Here is a 24,115-nt window from a genome sequence, read left to right as displayed (position 1 = left end):
TCAAAACAATGAAGATCATCCCACTGATGGTCTGTGGCAGCTCTCCTTTTCCCACAGAGACTGACAACCAGTGTAAAAAGACAGCAGCTTGACAAGTTGAAGGGGAGGAACATATAGATGGATATTACCCAGCCCAGAGCAGGGGTACACAGCCAAGGAAAAGGCAGAGCCTGGGGCACAGGAACCTGCACTGCATCTGCCAGACACAGAAGCATCAGCTTCTCAGAAATACAGCTACCAAAATAATATTCCACTTAAGAAGCTGAGCTCAGTGCCTCTAACAGAATACAGAAGGGAAACACCATGGCCACTTGTTGCCAAGCTGCACACTGCAGCAAGAACAGCTGAAGCCCCACAGGGAAAACAGCTAAGGGAACAAACAACAGTCATCATGCGTCCTGGCCTGGGAACACAGAGCAGTAACCTAACTCCATCTTTCAGAACTGACTGCAAATATGCCTGCTTCTATCAATACTTCAGCTGAGCAACGCTTGAAATGTGATGCACACAGACCTGGAAGCTTTCTAATCAGCATTCAGCAGCCATTGTACTCCAGTGGTATGTATTAAGGGATTATTTGCCTTGTGCTAAATCATACAGTAACCTTCTCCTTGTAGATATTCCACCTGAAAAAATATTTTCCAACACTTTGGCATAATTCTGCTTATTTTCTACTGGCACAGTCACTATATTCAAGGAGGCTGGATTTATGGAAGTTTGTTCATCCTTCAGCAGAAGGAACTGCAGCCTTTCACCCCCCAGCTGCTGCACACTGTGTCAGTTCCTTGCTCCTGATGGAGCAGCCATTGCTCCCAGCATTGCTGCAGAGACTATTGTTCAAGAAATTTTGCCTGCTTTCCACATCTCCCACAGGGCTCAAGCATTCATTATCACATTTCTAGCACACAAGTGCCTGTCATACAGCTGCAGGAGGAGAACTATTTGAAAAGGACAACACAACAACAGCCTTCCTCATGTTAACATGCTACTTGAAGGAAACTCTTCACATAACCCATATGCTCCCTGAAACAGCTGTTCTGTTTGTTTGCCTCACCACTAAGCTGCAGAGGAACCTCCATTCATATGAGGTCTGTCTGCTCACTTCAGAGTTCCTAGCACTGTACTTCTGGTGCTTTTTTCTGCAGGCACCAGCACCTCTAACTTTGGGCTCTAGGGGTTCACAGCCTCAAGATCTCTCCTTTAGAAACCATTATAATGCTTCAAAATGAGACTGCTTTTACAGTGCTCATCCCAGCAACAACAGTGACACTGGCTGGAGAGAAGCACTTATGAGTTCTGCTGTAATTCCCGATTGTCTGAGGCACTGTTCCCAGCACTTGTACCTAGCCTTTCATTTAAGTAAAGACCTCACCCTCCTAAAAAATCCTAATGATGCTCATCTGTGCAATTAACAGCGCTGCTCCTAATATAAAGGTCAAGAGAAACAGCAGGAAGTATTTACACTTGGGAAGGGGAATTTCCACAGATCTTGGCATGCAGCAATTAAACTCGGGTGCTCGTGACAAAGCACCCTCTTCAAAACACACCAAGAAATCTAACAAAGCCAAAAAAGAAAAGAAAGCATTTTCTTTCAATGTTTGGCCCCTCCTCCACCAAACTTTTGCTCCTAAAAGCAGAAGTTTGGAAATGTGGTCTCTGTGAACCAGCTTGCAACAAACTCCAGTGGTTGGTACTCATTTTACACCGTACTTATGGTCTGCACGACTACTTACTAGCGTGGAGAAGGCATGAGTTGGCAAGAGCTCCATGACTTTTGCAACCACTTCCAAACTTTGGCGCAAGTACCGCTGCCACTCGGTCTGCTGCTATGGGAAGAAACAAGAAGGTGAGCACAGCATTTCCAGAAGGAAACAGCCAGCCTCTTGTAGGCTGGGAATCAATGGTTGGGTGAAGCCTTTCCAGGAATCCAGATACTGAGGAAATAGTGCTCTTTTGTGACCCACCTGTTTGCAAATGATGTTACTTATTCGTACCTGGGGCAGCATGCCTAGGTTTCCCCAGAGTGATAAAGCCAGATGTGCTCACTCCTGAGGCACACTTAGTGCACAGGTGTCTGGCATCTTTTGTTCAGCACCACGTGGTTGTCTAGTGTTCTGGTCTCACATATTGGCCACCTAGTTCACTTTACCTTTCATGTCATCAGTATGGACTGAGATCATGTTTGCCGATACTGACTTTGACAAATATGCTTAAAGGAAAGTACTAACAATAGTTTAAAGCTTTTGTCTGGAAAGACACTTCTGCATTTATATCCCAAAGCAATCAGGAACAGACACCAAATGCCTCCTGTAATAAGAAGCTACGTATCTATTTCTCCCTATAAGAACCAAGTTCAAAACAAAGGTCATATCCTATCAGGGAGGATAGAAGTACTTCATGCTTCTTTAACCCTCAAAACCCAACGCTAAGTGAAGCAGCAGCTGTCTGGCCTGTACAAAACACAAGCTTTGGGAAAGACATTCCAGGTGTAACGAGTGCAGAAGTTTTACTTCTGAATTTGCAGCCGTCCCTGCTCAGCTCTGCTCCTTACATCATCATCCAGTGTCTCGTCATCCAGCTCCTCCAGCTGTGCCTGGTTATACCTGAACTGGATTCGATTCAAAACCTCTGTCAGCAACAGAACCAAGGCGTCTTCGTACCTATGGCCACAGAGAAAACAGCAGGAGAGTGATAAGGCAATTCTGCAGAGACTGCTGTGCTCACAGCCCTTACAGCGAAGGAGAGATGTAAAACAGGTGAAGAGCACAGCCGTACCAGCTTGTACAGCCAACATCAAATAGATTTTGGGATTAAGAGTGCTGTGTCACTTCAGGTCACAAGCTATCTGCAAGAAAAGTCTTCGACAATATTGCTCTCTCAGAGGAAAACTGATAACTGTTAGCTAAAGCAGCAGCCCAGGAGTCCGAAACAGATAAGGCAGGAGGTGTGCTTTGTCATGAGCAATGATAGATGTCCGTGAACAGGAGGCACAACCACCTCTTCCTGCTCCATCTGCTCCTCAGCAGCCTGCCTGGTGCTCTGCTTTGTGGGCAGGGAGTGTGGAACAGATGAAGCTGGGCAGAGCTGCCTCAAAAGGGGACGTCCCTGAGGCTACTTGTTGTGCTGTCCTCTTTCCCTGTGCTGACTGCCAATGAATTCAGACCTTTGCTCTATTAAAAAAAAAAAAAAGCCATTACCTTTTGCAATTCTACTATAACAACTCCAAATACATGCCTCTGAAAGATACCCTTTCACCTCAGGTACAATGCAGCAGATACAGCAAGCAGAAGACGCTCCTTCCCACTGATCATGTAAAATAATGCCAAGCTGCAAAATAAGCAGTCATCAGCATTTCTGCTGCCACCACTCACACCGGGAGATTTGGAGTTTCGCTGTATTTGTTTTCTCTTTTTTCAACCATCTTCCTCAAAACACAGCTTGTCCTTTGTAAGGACCAGCCACATCCTCTTCTAGGTGAGGTTAGAAAAGCAGGCATTAAGACCTGCTAACAAGGGTTCAGGGAATGATGTGATCCACATGGCAGGTACTCAGCTGTGCCACCAGCTCAGCTGCCGACAGCTTTCTGTGCAAGGTGCTGAATTCCCATTTTTTGGTAATCAGATGACAGAACTCCAGATTGGGCAATTTACCCAGAAGTACCACTGCCATCTATACAAAATGCAGAATTTATAACCACAGAACAGGAAATTTCATCTGTGCTCCTGCGGTGTAACCACACCCACGCTGTCAAACTGAGCTGTTTACATGTCTAAGGCATTAAGGAAGCTGTGGCTATAGAAGCTATCATTAAGGACAGGTAGTTTTGACAAAGCAGCAGCACACGTTTTAACCACTTTTAGCCACTCCTTTTTGTTTTATAGTATCTCCAAGATAGACAGGGCTATAGCTTGTTTCAATTCTCTCCGTGACAAAATACCTGATGTAAAGATAACACACATCACTCCTTCACCAGATGAAGGGCAGAAGGATGCCAAGGCAGAGTTCAGCAGCATTAGGCAGCAAATTAGGAACACATTATCACAAAGTTTAAGTACAAATACCTGCTGCTACTTGAGAAATTAAGAGTACACAGTTCCCACGCTGAGAGGAAGAGAGCTGCCTGCTGTAAGCTAGTTCCCATTTGCTCTTTGTGGTCATGACGCCAGGCTGCCTTTCAGTAAGTAACCACACATTTCATATGCTCAAAGGGAAAAAAGCTTCCTTGTGCAATTAGTGAAATGCATATGGCATGAACCATGGCACTGCCAAGCCTAGAAAATCTGAACAAGATCCAGTATACTCACCTTATTTTTCTTGTATGAATGGCAGAGAGACACCTATCTCAGGAGATGGCATCTACAAGAGAGCTGCCAACCACTGCTGCAAGTCATACATGCAATTGGCTATGGAGGTCAGCAAGAAGAACTTAATTCTCAAACACAGCACTATCAGTATTTCTCAAAAACATATCCTTTGATTTTAACAGGTATTCACAATCCTAATTAAATTAAAAAAATTCCCAATTCATCAGGTAGCCTTACGAGCTGTGTGTGAACCCTTACTGTGCAACCTACTCTGTGGTCTCCTCCTCTTGTATGAACTCTGAAATGAAAATGTGCTCTGGAACACGCTAAAAATATGTCCTAGTTCTATTTTACTTTCCAAAGTTGTCTTCCTCTGGCTGCTGGGTTCACATACAATATTTTTAAGTGACCTTTCCTTCTTGTCTTTACTTTTTCTGTTTGAATTCTGTTCAATGTGTGACAAAACTCTGAAATTCACAATTAGAGTCAGTGATTTTTAGAAAAAGAAAGGACTCGAATCACATACAGCTGTAAGCTTGCTTCTCACAGCCCTTCCACGGTGACTATGAGAGACTACAGTCTGCCTGCTCACCTGTTGAGCACTGCTTCTTTGTCAGCCAGACGGCTCTTAATTTTGCTGGTCAGGTAGTCCAAGAAGAGTGTCCAGATGTCTAAGCAAGAAAAGTAACCTTCGTGGGTAGGCTGAAACACATCAAAATTCATAATAAATTTCACCAACTACGGCAGTATCAAGTTCACACATTGCAAATATTAGTTAGCACGTGCTTCAATCCACAGGATAACTTCCTGCTGTATTGAAAGGCTTCTGGGAGGTCACTGGGGAGATCTGCTGCCTCAAGATGTCAAAAGATGAACGCAAGGTGGGAACCCAGAAATGACAAGGAGGGGCTCAGCATGAACCCATCTCATGGCTTGCTGCACCAGCTTCCAGAGTTTTATGGATCTACACCCCTGCCATTATTTACATATGGAGGTAAACAGGGACAAACTGCACTGTGACAGCTTCTACAGCATGGCAACGTGCATCAAAATCCAGTTCTTTCAAAGAGCAACACTGAAAAACACAGGGAAAGTTTCAGATACAGTAAAAACAGCAGATTCAGAAGAAAAGCAACACAGAACAGGCAAGCTGGATGGAGTTCCCAGGATGCCTTCCATTCCAAGGAGTAGCAAAAAAAAAAAACCCAACAAAAAAACAAACAAAGGCCCATACAAACCAGAAGTAAAGTTAAGACACTGGACAAACTGTTCTCACAAGGTAACCACACATGCCTGCTGTCTCCAACTACATCCAGGTACACATTAAAGCATGTCCCCAGTAATGCTGGAGGAGGGCCAGTGAGACAAGCCAGTTGCTTCTCCTGGGCTAGCTTTACACATCAGTCCCACGGGGCAAACCAAGCTTCCCCTGCTGGACAAGAGAACTGCACACAAGGAAAAGACCAAGAAAAAAACAACACTGTAAGGCTGTACCTGATGAAAAGTGTACTTGAACAACAGTGCCAGAAACTCAACCACGGGGAACTGGGAGTAGGATTCAATTCTTCGTAGATGGACACTCACAAAGAGACGAAGGAAGTCTGTAAACTTCTCAATGTAGCTACAATGGAAAGAAGAGAACAGAATTAAGAAAAAGCAAAAGGTGCCGCAAGGAAAAGCAATGCCATTGAAACAGTGATAAATTCACTTTAGATCCTTTCATTAAATAAAGAACGTGATAATTAATAGGCAGCAGAACAATTAAAATGTAAAGCCCTGCAACAATTACCTACAGGACGGGCAACCCTTCATTCCATTAATACCTGAAACAGCAGAAAAGACAGTCTAGTCAAAAGCAACTTTAATATTCAGGTAAATATAATCAAGTTTAATCAGGCCTGCAAATAAACACAATCCCCCACCCTAGAGAAATAAGTGTGTAACAGCAAGACTCATATTACTGATGTATAGAGGATTAGTCACATTGTACCACCAAGGGGTTCAGCTGAAAGCAAGAAGTTAAGGCAGAAGTTAGCAATACATGTGTTACAAATGTACAGGAGGTAGTGGGAGAGCCAGAAGGAGTTGCTCCTTATGCAGGGCAGAAGGTTGGCTGTCATCCCAAAACTTCTGACCAGAGCCCAGCCTTTTGTGACTGAGTTGGGCAATAAAGACAAACCTTCCTCCAAAGCAGGGGGACTTCTCAATGCTTGGGACCACACTAAAAGGAACATCCAAAAAAAAGCCTGCTACCAAACATCAGGAGTTCAGCAAGAGCATGACCTCAGTGCAAGTACAGAGGGTTCCAGAGCACACTGCTCAAGGAAAATTATAAAGAGCACAGTGGAATAAGCTGTTGCTGTGGAACAAGGACATGACATGTCCTGCACAATGTAAGCTTCACCAAGGCTAGATATCCTCTGCACACTGATTATGCTCAGAAGAGTGAAGCACTCCATCAGTACATGGACAGACACACTGCAACACCACGCACAAGCAGCAGAGCTCCAAGGCTGTGGGCAGAGAAACCCATCCTTCCCAGCTACAAGGAGCTCTGAAGTGTAAGAGAACTTCAAACCTCTTCTCAAAAAGCAGCAGTGAGTTTGGTTTAGCATAATTCCAGAGAGGTGAGCAGTTTTCTTCTGTTGTACTGCCTCGTCCCCCTTTCTGCAAACATTTTTTGAGTAAAAATGCTTCTTCTAGCCACAAGGCAGTCAAGACTGGAAGCATTACCAGCCAACAGAGCTGCAACACTGCTTGTTATTATAAATCTGTAAAATAATCCAATACTTTTGATCATGCATAAAGTTGACACGAGCCTTTTCTTTGGCACTGCCTGCTTGACAAGAATCAGCATCAGCACTAAACACACCTGGCCACTGACCAAATTCTTCAAAAATAAAGCAAAAAATAAGTATCCAGACCCAAACACTTCTTTCCTTTTATCTGTTTTTAAGAGGTTCTGATCTGAGACCAAAGAAATTCTTACTTTGTGCCAAGCTCTGCAAACCCCAGAGTAACATCCACAGCACCACTTCTATCCATACTGGACATTTTGCATCCTCACTTCTCATCTTCCAGCTGAAGCCAACACCACTAAAGCAGCTTAAGCTAAATCCTTTTCTTGACTATTTCAGCAGCACAACCCTTCCAAAACTGACTTCATAACAGAACAAAAGGAATCACCACCACGAGAGGCTGCTGAAAGAGACCCAGGGCAGGCATGCCCTGGGGATGTGATCTACTGAGGCACGACAACTTCACCAGTACCAACTTTGTTTAGGATTGTTAGTCCAGTCAAGAAGATGCACTCAGGTGACAAGTGCACAACACTGGCTGTCTGTGCACATATCCCATAAGCAGAGGTAGCACGTTTCCAGTGTTCTGGGACATGCCCTACTTCTAGGGAAGGAACAATACCGAGGTCAGAGGGAGTCAGTCTCAAAACGAGCAAGCAGAATTCACTGTTAAACAGAAGCCACAACTCATCTAGATCCAGTATCACGGAGCTGCAAGTGAATCTAAAGGTATGGAAAAGGGGAGCTTTGTGGAAGAAACGTGTAAGTCAGCTCCTCAAAAAGCCCACAACTGGTTTCCAAATTCGCTTTTACTTCTGAGTAGGTAACAAACAGAAAAATCAGTAAGTTCAAAATCCTTCCTGCTGCATTTCCATCATCACGCATCCACAGCCAGGTACTGAGCACACTGACACAGTGATAACACGTGCCAACATCAGCACCAGCTCTGCCATCTCCCCACTGCAGGCACTGAAAAGCAGCACCGAGCCACCCCCTGCAGCACACTGTTCTGCCACTCAACACAACAGCGAGACAAATCTCACTCCTACAAGCAGCAATATCTGATATGAAAGAGTCAGGCTGTTGTAGGCAACCAGCACGTCAGTGACTTTCTGGAAAGCAAAAGGAACACACAGCTGCTGAGCTGCTGCTTCCTCTGCTGCCCCCAGGCATGCGCTGCTGGGAGCAGAGCTCCCTGAGCTGCCTTTCAGTGGTGTTTAAAAGCAAAAACAACCAAACCAACCAAAAAAAAAACTAAAACAGAGCAATCAGAAGCTGTCACACCTCAATAAGGAGCATGAGACTTTCCTTTCGAGTCAGGACTCGCAGAACAACTACCCACTCCTTGTGTGCTTGGGTTTGTGACAGAGAAGGCAGATACCGACCAGCGAAGGGAATGCTGCAATGCCTTTACCTCACTGTGCCTCTTCTGCTGTTCTGTTACAACTGAATGAAGGGCAGGGTCAGCTCTTCTGCCACCTCAGACCTGCAGTCAAACAGCAACGAACGGGGAAAGGGGAGGAAGAGGACAGGAAAGAACACAAACCTGTGCCACCACAGCCACTTGGCAAACTGAGCCCCTGAGCAGAACCTTACCTGCGAGCACCTACCTTTCTGCCTGTCAGCACCAGCACAGAACTCTGAAAAAAAGGCGATTAGACACACCATGCATGACCGCAAATCAATAAAGGCTGTCCTTTAGAAAGCAAGAGGCCCTAGCACAGCTGCTCAGCTGCTTATTTCTCTTACCTTTCATCCAGTTCCTCCAGCCGGCTCTTCACCGTATGGGCGTTATTCTCCTTAGTAATCTTCTGCAGGAGGTAGAAAGTCTGCTGGAACATCCGTAACAAATACTCCTCAAACTCCATAGGCACACAGTTCTTGGACATCAGTTCATTGATGCAGGACATGGCCAAGACGCCCAGCCGGCCCCGCTCTGCTCCCAGCCCCACGTTCTGGCTGCTGCCATTGACCGAGGACATCTTCCTGACACGTGTGTCACAGCCAAAGCGGGCAAAGTGGAAGATGGTGGTGAGGAGCGAGGGGGTGATGCTGGTGGACAGAGGGATCCAGCTGAAGAGGTGGGCCAGGCACTCCAGAGCCAGGGAGCAGATGTATTCACTGTCTGTGTCGAGGATGGGGATTGGCTGGTTCAGTAATTTGGCTGCGCTGGGGCTCTGCAACAGGCTGCTCAGCAGGTCACCTGGGGGAAAAGCACATCACAGATCAAGGCAGTTACTTTCCAGTGTCGCAACTGCAAGCCCCAGCCATAACCCAACAGCCACCAGAGCCTCTGGCATTGGTTAGCATGCAGATTTGTCCGAGATGGGAGAGTTTTTTTTTATTCTGGAACATTCTGAAGTTTCGTACATATCCTAAAGATCGGATCGGAGGGGCTGCTGGGGGTCTGTTTCCAACAAACAAGTTCAAGGGGCAGCTCTGTACTGCCCCATCAGCCTTACTGAGAAGGGCACACACAGCATTTTGCAAAATAAAACCACAGCAGCATGATGTGTATTTTAAGGATCTCTTACAAAATTGATTCCCTTCGAGAACTTGAGCATCCTGGATGTGAGCTTGCATAAACTCTGCAGCATGTCCACATTATATCAAAAGTTGGCAGAGCTGCTTCTGCTTGCATGTGACAGCTTGTGGGTTATGTAAGAGCAGAGGTGCTGAGAACCAAACCTTGCCCAGCACTTCTTCTAAATGACCAGCAGCCCATGGTAAGTGCTCGTGACACTGCTCAGCCTCTGACCACTGCTGTGCAAAGGCTTCCTGAGCCCAGAGCAGTCTGAAGAACTCCATGCAGTCTGAGGATTTTTCTTCCATGGATTTATGAGGTCTGTAGTTGAGGCCATATACACTTAATACATGCAACATCCCTACGCAACAGAGTTCCACAGCTTAACAAAGGGTAAAGACAGCCTTTCTGCTGCAAACTGCAACTGCAAACTGTATTTCCTACTTCCTCTCTCCAAAGAGGGGAAAAAATTTCCATTCACCTCCTCCTTTTCACTCAAGTAATAGTCTTCTGCTGCAGCTCCTCATTCTGGATTTGGGATTGTACCTTTCTTCTCAATTATGTGGAAGCCACTCAATACCTTTATCACTGTTCCACAAAGCTTTTACCTCTATTCTACCCTCCTTGATACAGAATACCAGAATATGCAGCTGCTAGGGAAGATGTGAGTGAAGCCCAAATCCATGCAGCACCCCAGCAGCTTTCTGTGTGACTGCTGCTGATCTGAAACTTCTCTTCCTCGGGTGCAAATCATCTCTTCACCTTTAGAAAGCATTTGCTACATTATGGAATTTAAAGTTATCCCTCCAGAAAATCAAATAACTTCTTCTGAAAGTGAAAAGACCCAACACAAGAGCAGCACGAACGCTGCAGGTATGATTTACTGAGCTATTTTCCAAGTACTCAAAAGCATGCATGATGAACAGACTCCCAAGTCTCCATCCTTCATCAAGACGGATGCTCTGCATCACAAAGCTGATAACTCCCTGCCATGCCTCACACCTCCTTCTCTCCCACTGCAGAACTGTAAGACATCACACCACCTCAGCTGCATTAGATAACCCCACAGCTGGTCTTAATATCAGAACAGCCCCAGCACAGTGTTCACACCCATAGTTATGCTGCAGTGCATTGCATTCTGCTCGCAGAAGCAATCGTGCATTTTCCTATGGGCCTTTCCAGCAAACTGCAAGAACTGAAGATTCTCAGCTGTCAGTGCATGGCCACAGCGTGTGAATCAGGGCTGTGTGACTCAGAGCAGTCGGTCCGAATGCTTTGCATCCAGTTAAACTGCTGAAGGTCAGAGTACAAAGGATGTTAAGGTACGTTTTGTATCTTTGCAAACAGATGATGTATTTACAGGAAGAACAGCATTCATGCACAAGGGGAGAGTTATCTGGGAGAGGGAGCTGGGATCATGCTAATTCTGCAGAACAAATGTTTGTGCATTTGTTTCCCATACATGACCAAATACATCTAAGGAAGGAGTTAATCAAATATAGAGATACAAATCATTCAAAGACAACACTGGGAGGCTGAGAGATCACTGCTGAGTAAATTCTATACTGATCTGCCTATACAATCCCTTACCTCAAACGTTACCCAATGTTGCACACATTGGAGTTCCTTGGCTTAATGGGTATGAGAAATGAGTTTAGTGTAGGTTTTAAGTGCTATTTTAAAACTACACAGGACTTGTGGCAAACACTGCACTCTGCTTCCCTATGCAAAAAAGAACAAATGGATATTCCAAGTTCCTAAAGGGATTTCAGCTCTGACAGAAGACATTAAAAAGTTATAGGGACTTCTGAAGCTTATTCTGCTTTTTGGAACACCAATGCCTTCACCAGGATACAAAAAGGACAAGCCTTATCTGAGCTAGGAAAATGCAACAAAAAATGACTGTCACCAGTAAGCAGGAATACTTTGCTGTATGAACGAGATCCAAACGTAACCAACATGCATGCAAAAAGCTTTGGTCAGCTTACAGACTGCACAAGTTTTAATATATAAAGCACAGCACTCATTCAGCACAGAATTCCCTGCAAAAGTGTCACTATACCCACAGCAGAATTTCCCCCCTAAAATCAAGATAATAGTGCTTTCCATTTAAGCTTTTGTGTTTTATGGATAAATATCAAAGTCTTAAAGGTCTGAGGAAAATAAGCACTTGAAATTCTGGTCTGACTCTGATTTAAACATAAAAATTGTATCAAAGCATGAACAAACCAAACACCAACATTCACCAGCATAGTCTGGTGTTGACCAGTGCAACCAGCACAGGCAAGCCATCCACAGCCTTCAGTTACTGCTTAAGATCCTACAGACAAATCTGAACACACAAGGGATCTGTTACAACTCTTAACACACAGAACACAACTTGGTGTTGATGCAGAGAAAGAAGCAGTGGACCCCCAAATGTTTCATCACCTCACTGTGCACAATCAACATCATTGGTTTGCAGAGCCTAAAGCCTTCTTTTTCCTTGTTAAAAGCAGGCAGATCTGAGATTCGAGCGTTTAAACAAAATATTGATTTTACTGTATGATCTGCTTTGTAGTCTGAAATGGAACAAAGACACCACATGCTGCTGGTCACTTCCTAGGTGAGACAAATGTAACAGTGAGCACCACAGAAAATGGTTCTCATTTCATCCTTACACCTGGGGAAACCCTCTGCATCCACAGCTTTCCTCATAGCAGGATAAATGAAGCGTGCTCCAAGGACATAGAAACATACTCTCCTTTTCAAAGATAATTAATATGTATGTAAATGAGTAAATAGACAGACAGCTCTGCAAAAAACTAACAGGAGTGGGGAGGAAATAGACTGTGTCAATAAAGACGCACAAAGTCCTGTCACTTTGCTTTTGAATTAGGCTTCAGTTTTGCTCCACTCTGCCTTTTGATGTGCTGAAATTCATACGTAACAGTGCCAACTCAGTGATGTTACAGCATTTTGAGCTGACACTTCAGAAAGCTTTTTGCCATCTGAGGACAACAGCACTGCCAAATGAGGTGGCATTCTCAAGTGGGGCATCCCTTGCAATGGCAATGGCTTCTTCAGCTGAAATTAGCTGTTCTTACCTGGAATTTGTTGGCCTAAGAACAGCTTCAGGAAACAGATAGTAAAGGAAGGAATCTATACCTGGGATTGCAAGTTAAAGCACATGGAAGCTTGAAGATGAAGACTCAGCTTTAGCTGTCCTTACCACTTTCTCCTGAAGTCGGGGATGGTGGCGGAGTGGCAGCAGTAACACTGTGTTTGTCCCAGATGCTCTCCAAAATACCTAGCCAAAGAAACATTTCTTAGAACAGATTGATAAAAAAACACTGATTCAACTAACATACCACAGACAGATAGCTCCTCTCAAACACATCTCAAGGGCTTTAACGAGGAGCACTGTGTGTACAAGCATTCAGCACGTGTTTCAGGGTCACTGAGATAAGACAATCACAATCCCTCTTCATAAAGAGAAGGACACACACAGCTGTATTAACTGCTCTGCTACACCAGCTTGCTTTGTAGTGATCTGAACGAGGCACCCAAAGGTCAAGTGCCTGAGCAGCAGGAGCAGTCACTACATCACCCACACCTTGCTTCACTGCTCTGAGAACGTGCAAACCTGCCAGCACCACAGGGGTGAGAAAGGAAGATGGTTGTTTCAGAGCTGCAAGCACACCAGCTCATACCTGTGAGGAGTCCAAGCACGGTTTGCACCTGGTCCAGCAGCAGCTTACGTAGCTCTTCCTTGCGGGCTACACTCAGATCCTCCCGTGGACACGCCAGTTCTTCTGAGGTTGTTTTCAACATGATCAGTCCCAGAGGAGTGGTCACGGGAGACTGAATCAACTGAAAGGAAAAGGCACGAATGCAACGTGATAACATTCCGAAAAAGTTTCAGATCACAAAGAGGAGATGAGCAATTCTGCCTGTAGTTCACAGCTGTTCCAGGACTGAGGAGTAACAGCTCTGAGCTTGCAGTGCTGCAAGGATTCCATTTCCTGAGACATGAACCTATGATGTTGCAACAGTTCAAGCACCATGGGAGTCTTCAGGCTTTCATCATGACATTGCACACATTCTCTGTTCCAGCATGTTTACCAATAACAGTTTGTTCCTCCTATTTACTGCCTTCTGCTGACATCACCACTTTTCAGAAGCTCAGTACCCATGGTCTCACCAGGTAATGGGGCTGCTGCTCAGAGCCTGCACCATCAGCCAGGCAGCTCCCCACAAAAAAACAACGCCATTCCTTCCAACAGCATACAGACAGCACTGGGTGGCAACAGAACACAGGTATGGAGTGCACCTCTGCCTGTGGCTGCATTGTACTTCATACTGGAAATCACATTTACCCTAGAAGAATGACTTCCACCGCGTACAGAATGCACAGGAATAGGAGCAGAGAAAGCAAGGATTTTTGCCTTCGTTAGCCATTGGGATATTAAAGACACATTCAGGTGGGGAAAAAGCTGAAAGATACCCCGATCTCTCAACCTGAAACATCCAAAATGATTTATGCACTGCTCTCACCAGGAGGAAAATAAATCTAAAGTCAATCACCATTATCGCAAGTAATCCTGGAAGCCATAAATTAAACGGTGCAGGCTGACTTCAGCTCACTGGCCCATGAGACCAGAGACAAAGTGGCCTAATACTGATCAGGCTGCATATTTTGGTGAAATATGTTGGGGGGAAAAAAACACCTTTAAGCTCTTTGTCTGGATGTACGTGACTTTGGCCTCCAGAAAGGAAGCATGATGGTACAGGAGCTGATAGCAGGCTGGGTATTAGGAACAATTCCTTCTTAGGAGTGGTGGGGCAGTGGCACTGCTGCCAGGGAGTGGTGTGGTTACTGTCCCTGACGGTGTTCCAGAACCATGGGGATGTGGCACTGAGCCTTTAGAGTACCGTGATATCAATTTGCTGCTCAAGAATCAAATAATTGCTTTAAATCATCTCAGAAGACAAATGTGAGATCAGACGGCTCTGCAACTCTAGCACAGGAGCTGCGTTTTGCTTTCACTTTTCTGGGGTCTTGAAGTTGAGGTATTTGTGTTTCTCTTCCAATTTATCAGAACATTTTTCGAAGGTTTCTGCTACAGAAACTTATTAATGGGAGCACTACCCTCAGAAGCTCAGTCCACAAGGAGAGGCTTAAGGAAAAACTGATACCTGAAGTGGGCTCTGTATGCACTGAAGATGGCTAAGTAGATTACAAAGTGTTTCAACTGCAAATTCAGATGTAATCAAAGGCAAAACTTAAATACAAACAGTTGTCTTAAAGTACTTATTGTCAGAATGACAATTCAGGAAAAAAATGCAGCATGCTGCACTATGTGGTTACAAAGAGCTACTTCAGAAGAGATTACTCCAGTTAGCAACAAAACAAGCCTGGGATGCCAGGTGGGCTCTTTTTCTTTCGCAATTAATACCAGATCCATTTGTCTTAACAAAAACTCTTGACACTTAGGGATGTTGATTTATTTCAGTAATTGCCTTGGGGCTTGTCTACGGGCATAGCTGCATTCAGATGGTGTAATTATGTCAGCAGAAAAAGGTTGAGCAGCACTTCAGCTTACAGCCAGGCTCCAAGTCAATTATGAACGTTTTGGGGAGAACTGAAAACCAAGTCCTCAACTAAAAGATGACCCTTGCAACAGTGAGCTGCTAGTCAAGCCCAGGCTTCACCTGAAGACGTTGCATTTCAAACAAGTAACATTCAAACTAATGGCAGCATCTCAGCCAGGGGCCTCAAACACACCTTTTAGTTTTCTGGATGAGACCTGAAACATCCCAACAGCATTCAGCTGATGACTTTACGTGATATGGTGCCAAAGCTTTTCAGGGTAACCCGAGCTACTGGAATTAGGTGGCAAAAAAAGTATCTTTAGAAACTTCTTACCTGCAAGATGTTAGTGAAAAAGTCATGGTAGAACATCGGCCAGTCCTGTCGGCCAATATCCACAATGACTTTGCAGAGTTTGTTCCTGATGAAGTAAGGCAGAGTTTTGTGCTGAGCTAGCAGGAGCTTGGGCAGGCAGCTGCGGATCTCCATTTTGTCTTGAGATGGGACCCCAAGCCACATCTTATTGATTAGGTTCTGGAAAAGAAACAGAGCTCTCCAATGAGTGCATCTTAAACAAGCTGATATGACATGCTTCACCGAAGATAAATACTTTGGTGTCTGAATAGGATAAACTTAACGATGCCAGGTATAGTGCCTGAAGGAAAGCATCTTAATATATATATTATCAACAGCTTTTCAGACATAACTTTCTTTAGTCTTTGTCTTCAGACAAGCTTTCTTTAAAAAAAACTGGGAAAAGCTGATCCCCTAAAGCCTCAGGTGTAGCTACAAAGCTTACTGTGAAAGTCAGCATGAGCTGTACTCATGGAGAGACCCCAGGCACACAGTGCAGGGACAGGGCACTGCTCAGCACTGCTGCATCCCATGCCTTAGGCTTCTCTGCCACAACACATGGGGCAGGGGAAAAGGCCATAGCTTTCAGACGTGTCCATGCCTTTCACTGACCATGCATAGCCAGTTAAAAAAATAAGCATCTACAAGTGATGCAGTTCAAGCTTCTTGGCTGCCATGGGCAAACCTGCAGATAAGAAAACAAGGAGACACCAGCAGGTTACAAGAGAAGACACTGCCCTTGTTAGAGCTCTGACCCAGGCTTTCTAGGTGAAGTTACCATTTCAGATGCCACAATTACTCAGCAGCCCTAACCCTGCTATCTTTATTAGCACAAGGATGAGTGTGAGAACTAAACCAGGCAGAACAAGAGCAGCTTCAGAGGCCACAGACCCTGCTCCACCATCTCCGAATAAGCTCTGCTACATAATGGGGTCCTAGGGCAATGGAAGACAGCAGTGCTCAGGTTGCTGAGCAAAACTCACCAAGCCCACCTCTTACAAGCCATGCAGTGCACAGGAACAAGTTCTAACAGAAAATGAAGTTCCACACCCAATACAACAGAATCAGACACACAGAACCCTTGCAAAATCAGATTTTCACTAAAGATGACTTCTACTGTCAGATGGCACATGGCCCATCACCACACTAACCAGCCTTGGGTCAAGCAGAGCTGGCTGCTTTTCTCTAGCTTTTAACCCTGGCCATCCACACTTCCCCTTCTAAAAGGAAAAAATAGCCTGCATGAGGCAGAATAACAACACAGAAGGGAAGTAAGCTTGGCTCTCGATAGCTCTAAGGCCCCAGAGGTCTCCTGGAGCTCAGCTGGAAGGTTGCTTCTCGAGCAGTGATTCTGCAGTGACAGGGCATCACTTAAACAAAAAGCTTTTAGTCCACTTAAAAAAAGCAGACAAAATCCATAAGAAGAGTCACAAATTGCTTTCCTGCCATGCTACAATCCCATTTAGGGACTCTGGAGCATTAATTGCTCTGCCTCTAGGGATAATTTACGCAGGAGACCTGCTACAGGGGCACTATTGTAGCTGTTTGCAGGCATATAGCTGAAAAATGCAACAGCAGGGAATGCTGTGCAGTGCTTCTGTATGACATGGAAAGCTATGCTTATGGTCAGAGCAGATCAGAGATGCAGTACCAAGGTACCAGTTCAGTGTGCAGAGATGGATATATACACATACACATACAGATGGCTCATAGACACACAGAGTGTCTCAAAAAGGTTAAAAGGCTTTTTTTTTCCTTTCTCCTAGAGAGGATCCAGAAGCATTGCTTAGAAACCAACAATGGCCCAGTTTCCAACTGCAAGACCAGAACAACTTCTGAAGCACCCATAAAACTGGCAGATGCTTCAGCATTAATATCCATCCTCGTGTTCACAGTTCACCCCATTCATGTGAAAGTGGCAGCTTTCTTCACCTGAGAAATGTTCTTGGGAAGGCATTCTCTTTTCCCCGAGCCAATGGAGACAACAGTTCATGTGGAAGGGGGCCAGGAAGAGGGCCTTTACACCAAGTCAGCTATTAGCTTTTTGGATATTCTAGAAAACACAGCATTCAGAGGAAGTTTTAGGGATGAGCCTTGTGTCCCTACACATGGTTGGACTGACACTCAACACAGAGCTGAGGAACCTGCAGAGGAATGGCCAAAGGCACAGTGTTACAGTAGTTAAGATCAGGAATGCCAGCTTCTCCACTGAGAGATCTTAATCTCTCAGCTGAGCTGTGGATTGCTTCCCTCACTTTACACTTGCACAGTGATTTCTTTGTTCTGCTTAGTTCTGGGCACGATTCTTTTTTTCAGTGCTACTTTCTCCCTCTGCCCAGAGAGTCGGAGACTCAGAAACCAAACATGTTTTCCTCTTCATGAAAATCAGTTTAATTATTGTTCCTGTGTAACATCTGTTCCACATAACTTCTGCCACTCCTTTCTGAGAAGGGTCTCCTGATGGTTAAGGGCCACATAGATTCCATTTGTAGATCTACTTCATCCTCCTCCCTTCACAGCACTGGATAAATGGAGCCTTATACCTCAAGAAGTCAACAACAACACGGACAGATAATTTGACAAAGCGACTTCTAAGAACAGAAGTCTGTTTGCTCTGCCTATAGAGCAGCCCACTGCAGAGGGTATTAACACTCCCTGAGTTTGGAGCAAGGCTCAGACTGCAATCCAGCCCAGAACACAGTGCAGAGACCCAAAGAAAAGAAAAACAGACCCAGTTGACCACAACCCAGAATATCATCAGGGAAAGATAATGCACTGCTCACTGAGAAACGAGCTGATAAGACAAAGCTTGCACAGAACACTTTATTTCTTCCAGTAGCTATACAAACCAATACTCAGGCTTTTAACCATAACTTTTTTCTCTAAATAAAAACTGGGACATGCTCTTGTAAGAGTGACCTTCCCTCTAGAACTCACACAAGCTTGCGGGATGTAATTCCAAGAAGAGCACGTCCGAAAAAGAGATTTCAAAGATAAAAGCAATTTGGTTTCACTCCTTAGCATTACAGTTTGCAGCAGCTAGGCGGTAGCCATACACATTTCTACTATAAAGAGAGTATAAAAGAAGTAATTCTTAAAAGCATGGTGCAGAAAACTTGAGCAGCCTCTCAAACTGCAGGTAATTTGTACTTAGAGATGCTAGGAAGTTAATTCTTCAATTTCTGTACAAAGATTCTCCTACTGTAAGCCATTAAATACTTCTGTACTGCCATTAAATAACTTCTTTAGGAGAGAGCAATAAAAGAAGCTGTATCACTGTCCTCATTAAGGCTGCCTTTTTAGAGAAACATTTTCAAATAAAATCGATTGTCATACAGAACTGCATCAGACAAGGGAAATGCACCATGCAGACAACAACACACATCTTACCTCAAACACAGTCAGACTGTACATCATCACGTAGTCATTCCTTGTGCTTGACAGGAAATAGAGGCAGAACCTCCAGGCTCCTATCTGCTGGGCGAAATTATTTAAAAGCTCCTCTGAAAAAACAAAGTATTAGAAAATGCGTTAAAATACTCAAGCTGCAAACAGAGTCATAACAATGTACATACAGCACACTGAGCACAGAAAAAAAAAGCCATGTCCAGGGTCTCTCAAACAACCAGGGCAGGGGGTATCACACTCAAAAAACCTTGAAAATAATCTAACAGCAGGCTTCAACGAAAAGAAAATAAGTGTGTCACACAGTGTTCTGAAACGACAGAAGTACCACACCAGGCTAAGTGCTGAATGTTGAGACACGTTGTAAAGAAAAAAATATATATAAAAAAAATTGCTCTTGTTTAAATGCAATTGCTTCAGGAGACATTGGCTTGGTAAGTCAGCACCAAAAGCCTCAGCACCTCCAATGAAGGGTTTGGTGGGCATCTCAGGTCAGGCAGCTGCACACCAAATGGGGCAGGAAGGAGAAGCTGCAAGGGCTGTGCTACGGGCTGGCCACATTTCAGCCTTCACAGTGGGTTTCCTTCCTGCAGCTAGACTAAGAGAACAGGGAGATAATGAAAGGAACACAGCAACGGTATTTGTAATACCTCCATTTGGACTAAATGAAAAGGTACGATGGAGATCCACTCTAGCACTGCAGGTGATCTCAACAGAAGAATACTTGGCCAGTTGGTCAATAATTCATCCAGGTTTTTGGAATAAATCTTTCACACTGATCGTACCTTTGCACTGAAGTTGTAGAAGTTTGAGAATAAAAGCAGAACAACCTATTAGTGCCCATGAGACACAGCAGAAAGGAGCTGTTCTGGAGGACCAGCATGATCTCTGCTGATTTTCAGAAGGACACATTTAATAACACTACTCAAAATGAAATCTCACTGTTTATTCCCCCTTGTCATTTCACATAAATTAGGGCATTCTTCTGCTTTCCCTCCCTGGGGCAGGACAACTCCTCAAGTTCACGCTCCATCTCTAGGCAGAAGGTGGGCATTTTCCAAGCCAAGCAGTCTAACACCACAGGCAGAAAAAAACCCAACATCCCTCCTCCACCCAAGTTCCCACTCAGTAAAAAGAATCCGCAGCTCCGTGCTCACAGGAGCAGTTACTGATGTTAGTTACTGATGTCAGTTACTGATGTCAGTTACATGTCGTGGGATCTCCCAAACCCAAGCTATGTGAGCCCTTACTTCAATTCACACAAGCAGGAGAGACAGCGATGCCAGCTGTGCATCGGACAGGGCACTCTTCCCCATGGTATTTGTTCAATAAAAGCACAAGGTGACCTCTGCTGAGGTCTGCAGGCAGCACAATGCAGTAGGACCGTCCCTTGGAAGGGGCAGGCACTCACCTATCTCCCGCTTCCGCTCATTCGTTGTGCAATTGTGGAAGAACTCAGTCATCAAACTCTCCAAAGCCCGGAGCGAGGCCTCTTCAGATGCCTGCAAACAACAGCAAGAGGAAGGAGTTAATGCAGGTTTCCACTCTGAATCGCACTCAGTGTAGATGATTTCTTAAAAGAGAGCACTTGGAGGTTGACATCGTTTGTGCCACAAAAGCAGAAGAATGAAATCCAGGTAGAGAGCAAAGCAGTGTAGAATTCAAACTGCTCACTGCACCCAGAGGTTTGTCAAAGGGAAAGTCAGGACCATCGCTAAGGGATCACTTGCTCAGCTGCATTAAGCAGTGACACCAGTGGGAAAAGGTTCCTCCTTGCCCCTGGAGGCAGTCAGTAGCCACAAGTCAGCTCAGCTGTGTCACACGATTCTCACAAAAACAGCAAATTCCAGCCAAGATGCTTCCTAGATGCATCCTAGCTGACGCCTAGGGCGCGCATCTGCAGCACCGAAAGAACTGTGGCAGCAGCGGCTCCAGAGATGAAAGCATTTCCAGCCCTTTGAGAAGGGACACACAAACATTCAGAGGTTTGATTAAAGATTTGGGCCCCCTATGTCCAAATTTAGCTTTTACTATTGGAAATAGTTACAGTTCAGTACGGGGGAGTCAAGGTTACGGCAATTTCACGGCTCTCTGGAGCTGAGACTTTACTCCAGTAACATCCCAGCACTGAGGATGGCCTCTACCTGCACTGCAGCTCCCTTTCAACTGAACCCAATAATGGATGGCCTTAGGAAGCAGCAGGTCCCTGCCATGGCTGTGCTATTCCCCTCCCTCTCACGTTTTCAACTCACGCTGTCAATAACAAACGCTGCAAGATTCAGGGCCCAACTTCCCTCTGTGTAGAAACAGTGCAAACCAGGGAACTTGAAAATTCTGCCTCTAAAAATAAAACCCAACCCAACCGGTGACTGGCAGCCTTTTGCAGGGAGCAGAGCAGGACAGCCCACAGGAGCACCGCTGCTGCCCACCCCCAGCTCTCCCACCGTCTTCAATGGTTCAGCAAAGGAAGACAGAATTTCAGCCTCTTTTTTCCCTTCTATCCCCTTCCCATCACCCCCCCCTAAAGTGCGTGCTCTAGAAAGCAAAGACTACATTAGCAAAAAATAGAACATTCTGCTAGTGAGCAATTGGCTTAAAATAGCCTACAATCGAATCAAAGCCACTTTGTCAACTTAAGTGAAAGCAAAGCACTCAGTCACTGCCTCCATCCATGTGCACGTGGCTCTGTGGGCAGCTGCCCCCCCACCCAACAGCCCCCCCTGCCCGAACAGAAGCAGTGCTGTGGTGAGAGCTCCATTTGAAGAACCCTGCTGGAGTTGCTTTCAAGACATCAGGATACAGCTGTGCTGCCACTTCTGTGCGTTTCTCTCCTGGATGTTTCATGCTGTTGCAAATTCCTTCCCAACCTACTTACTCTGAGTAAGATCCGGAGAGAATTTCAGCATTTCCATAACACAGAGTCCCACTGGCAGCTTTGGCTGCCCAGTTTTCATGCCTGGCTCCCATTGACTCGTTGGAGTAAGGCTTCCCCACTGGGAGCACGGCTCTCTCCATCCCAATGCTCCACATTGCTTTAGTTCAATGGAAAGCACTTGCTCCTTGCACAAAGACATCAGGATGTGAAGGGTTTGGGATGAGTAAGTCAAACTTCCTTTAGGAAGGATACTCAAGATTCATCTTGTTGGATTTTTTAAGGTAAGATTCAAGATTAGGAGGCTCAGGAGAGATCTTACAGCTCTACAACTCTCTGAAAGGAGGTTGTGGTGAGGTGGAGGCTGACCTCTGCTCCCTTGTGATAGGATTACAGGGAATGGCCTCAAATTGCACCTGGGGAGCTTCAGGTTGGATGCAAGGAAAGATTTCTTCTCTGAAAGAGTGGTCAGGCACTGGAATGGCTGCCCAGGGAGTGCTAGTCACTGTCCCTGGAAGAGTTCAAGAAACATTCAGATGTTGTACTAAGAGAAATATTTAGTGGGGAAATATTGGTGATAGGTGGACAGTTGGACTGGATGATCTTGGAGGTCTTTTCCAATCCTGGTGATGATTCTACGAAGATTCATTTCCTGCTTAAGGAAGTTGCAAAATTTTCATTACTGAACATCTGCTGCATCCTCCACTGACCCCCTGCTACCTCAGTTCAGAGATGTGGAAGATGACTGACCCAACTCATGGGAACTCAGCCTCTGACACTAAGCAGCACCACTGCAATATCCCAAGTGTCAGGAGCAGGAGGGAAGAGGAGCACAAGGCTGGCACTGCAGGAAGGGAGCAAAAGCCGTGACCAAAGCACAGCACTGGCACCTAGTCCTGTTGAAGCTCATCTCATTGGCCTCAGCCCATTGATGCAGATCCCTCTGCAGGGCCTTCCCACCTCAGGCAGATTAACACTTCTTCCCAGCTCAGTGCCACCTGCATTATGACTGTTCCATGCTCCCACTTGACCTCTTCCTGTTGTTCCTGAGGTGTGGCCAAGGGCAGATGAATCACAGAACGGCCTGGGTTGAAAAAGATCTCAAAGATCATCCAGTTCCAACCCCCTGCTATGTGCAGGTCGCCAACCAGCAGCCCAGGCTGCCCAGAGCCACATCCAGCCTGGCCTCGAATGCCTCCAGGGATGGGGCATCCACAGCCTCCTTGGGCAACCTGTTCCAGTGCCTCACAGGTGGAGAAGCAGTGATCAGACTGGACCTGCAGTGGGCTCTGCACAGACCAAAGCTAGCCAGCTTCCCACAAGCGTTGTCTGCTGCACACCCAATGCTCTCCACTCTGAGATGGGCATGACAGAAAGGCAGAGAGCAGCCTTCTGCATTTGGTAGTGCCTTTGGGTATCCCCAGGTTAACCTCTCAAGGGGCACGCAGCAATATCCAACTCGCATGCAGCTCTGAGATAACTGGGGTAAAGAGGATGCAAGGACACGTGCTGCTGGAGAACTGCAGAGGGAAGTTATTGTACTTTGACAGCCCACAGGAATTATCCAGTGAGGCCATAATAAGCACAGAACTATTTGCAGGACCTGTGCTGAACCCCGCTGTGATATCTCCAGTATTACCACTCACTGAGATGCAGGCAGCCTCCACTCCAGGACACTTCTGTGTTGGAGGAAAGGGGCAAGAAGGTACAGCAGGGTCTGGGGGAGGAGCTGCTGCCCCTGCCCCAGGCAGCACAGACACACCAGGGGCTGCCCCAGCCCCACAGAGATGGGCAGGCAGGGTGAGGTCAGCCCCACAGGCAATCAGAGCCAACAGTGCTCACACTTCCCAATTCATGAAAGGCAGCCAAGGTCAGATTCCATGTGCCACCATCCACGCTGCCCCACCGCTTGGGATTCCTTAAGTCCAGCAAATCCCACAGCTTGAGACAGCGCCATCGGCCACAGCGTGGTTGGGTGACACACAAAACAAACGTGCCAGGATGCTGGTGTCAGATCTGCCAAGAATGTCACTCTTGGAATTGCCCATCTGACCCAGTGAGGCTGCCAGCAAGCAGGGTTGCAGCTCCAGTACCCAGGACGCTGCAAAGCTACGCCCTGACCACCCCCAGTTCTCTCCTGATAATTTTGTTAAGGGCGATTCAATAACTTATCAAGACAGAGGTGTGTAGTTGCTTACTCACAGCATTTATCTCTGAGCTCCAACCTTTAATGCTGGTCCCATATAACCAGACAAGCGAGACTCACAAGTGAGCATGTAGCTTCCT

The 24,115-nt window shown here is 45.7% G+C and overlaps 1 protein-coding gene across 2 annotated transcripts in view; it reads right to left on the bottom strand.

Annotated features, from left to right (window-relative positions):
* Positions 1 to 20,478, bottom strand: part of XPO6 (exportin 6) — a 35,245-nt gene extending 14,767 nt beyond the window's left edge. The window contains exons 1-10 of one of the 2 annotated variants that reach the window (XM_010719348.3): positions 20,369 to 20,478; positions 18,943 to 19,055; positions 15,535 to 15,732; positions 13,319 to 13,478; positions 12,838 to 12,915; positions 8,852 to 9,305; positions 5,799 to 5,925; positions 4,897 to 5,006; positions 2,552 to 2,660; positions 1,734 to 1,826 (exon numbers count right to left, since the gene is read on the bottom strand). In XM_010719348.3, coding sequence (XP_010717650.1) covers positions 1,734 to 1,826; positions 2,552 to 2,660; positions 4,897 to 5,006; positions 5,799 to 5,925; positions 8,852 to 9,305; positions 12,838 to 12,915; positions 13,319 to 13,478; positions 15,535 to 15,732; positions 18,943 to 19,055; positions 20,369 to 20,420 — 1,494 coding nt within the window. In that variant the 5' untranslated portion in view covers positions 20,421 to 20,478. The remainder of the gene's footprint in view (positions 1 to 1,733; positions 1,827 to 2,551; positions 2,661 to 4,896; positions 5,007 to 5,798; positions 5,926 to 8,851; positions 9,306 to 12,837; positions 12,916 to 13,318; positions 13,479 to 15,534; positions 15,733 to 18,942; positions 19,056 to 20,368) is intronic. The other variant, XM_031555812.1, reaches the window with a different exon arrangement.
* Positions 20,479 to 24,115: the final 3,637 nt, after the last annotated feature.

This window comes from Meleagris gallopavo, chromosome 16 (genome assembly GCF_000146605.3).
Source record: "Meleagris gallopavo isolate NT-WF06-2002-E0010 breed Aviagen turkey brand Nicholas breeding stock chromosome 16, Turkey_5.1, whole genome shotgun sequence".
NCBI lineage: Eukaryota > Metazoa > Chordata > Aves > Galliformes > Phasianidae > Meleagris > Meleagris gallopavo.
The sequence above is the reverse complement of the archived record's forward strand: the minus strand, read 5'-3'. Positions and strand labels throughout refer to the sequence as shown.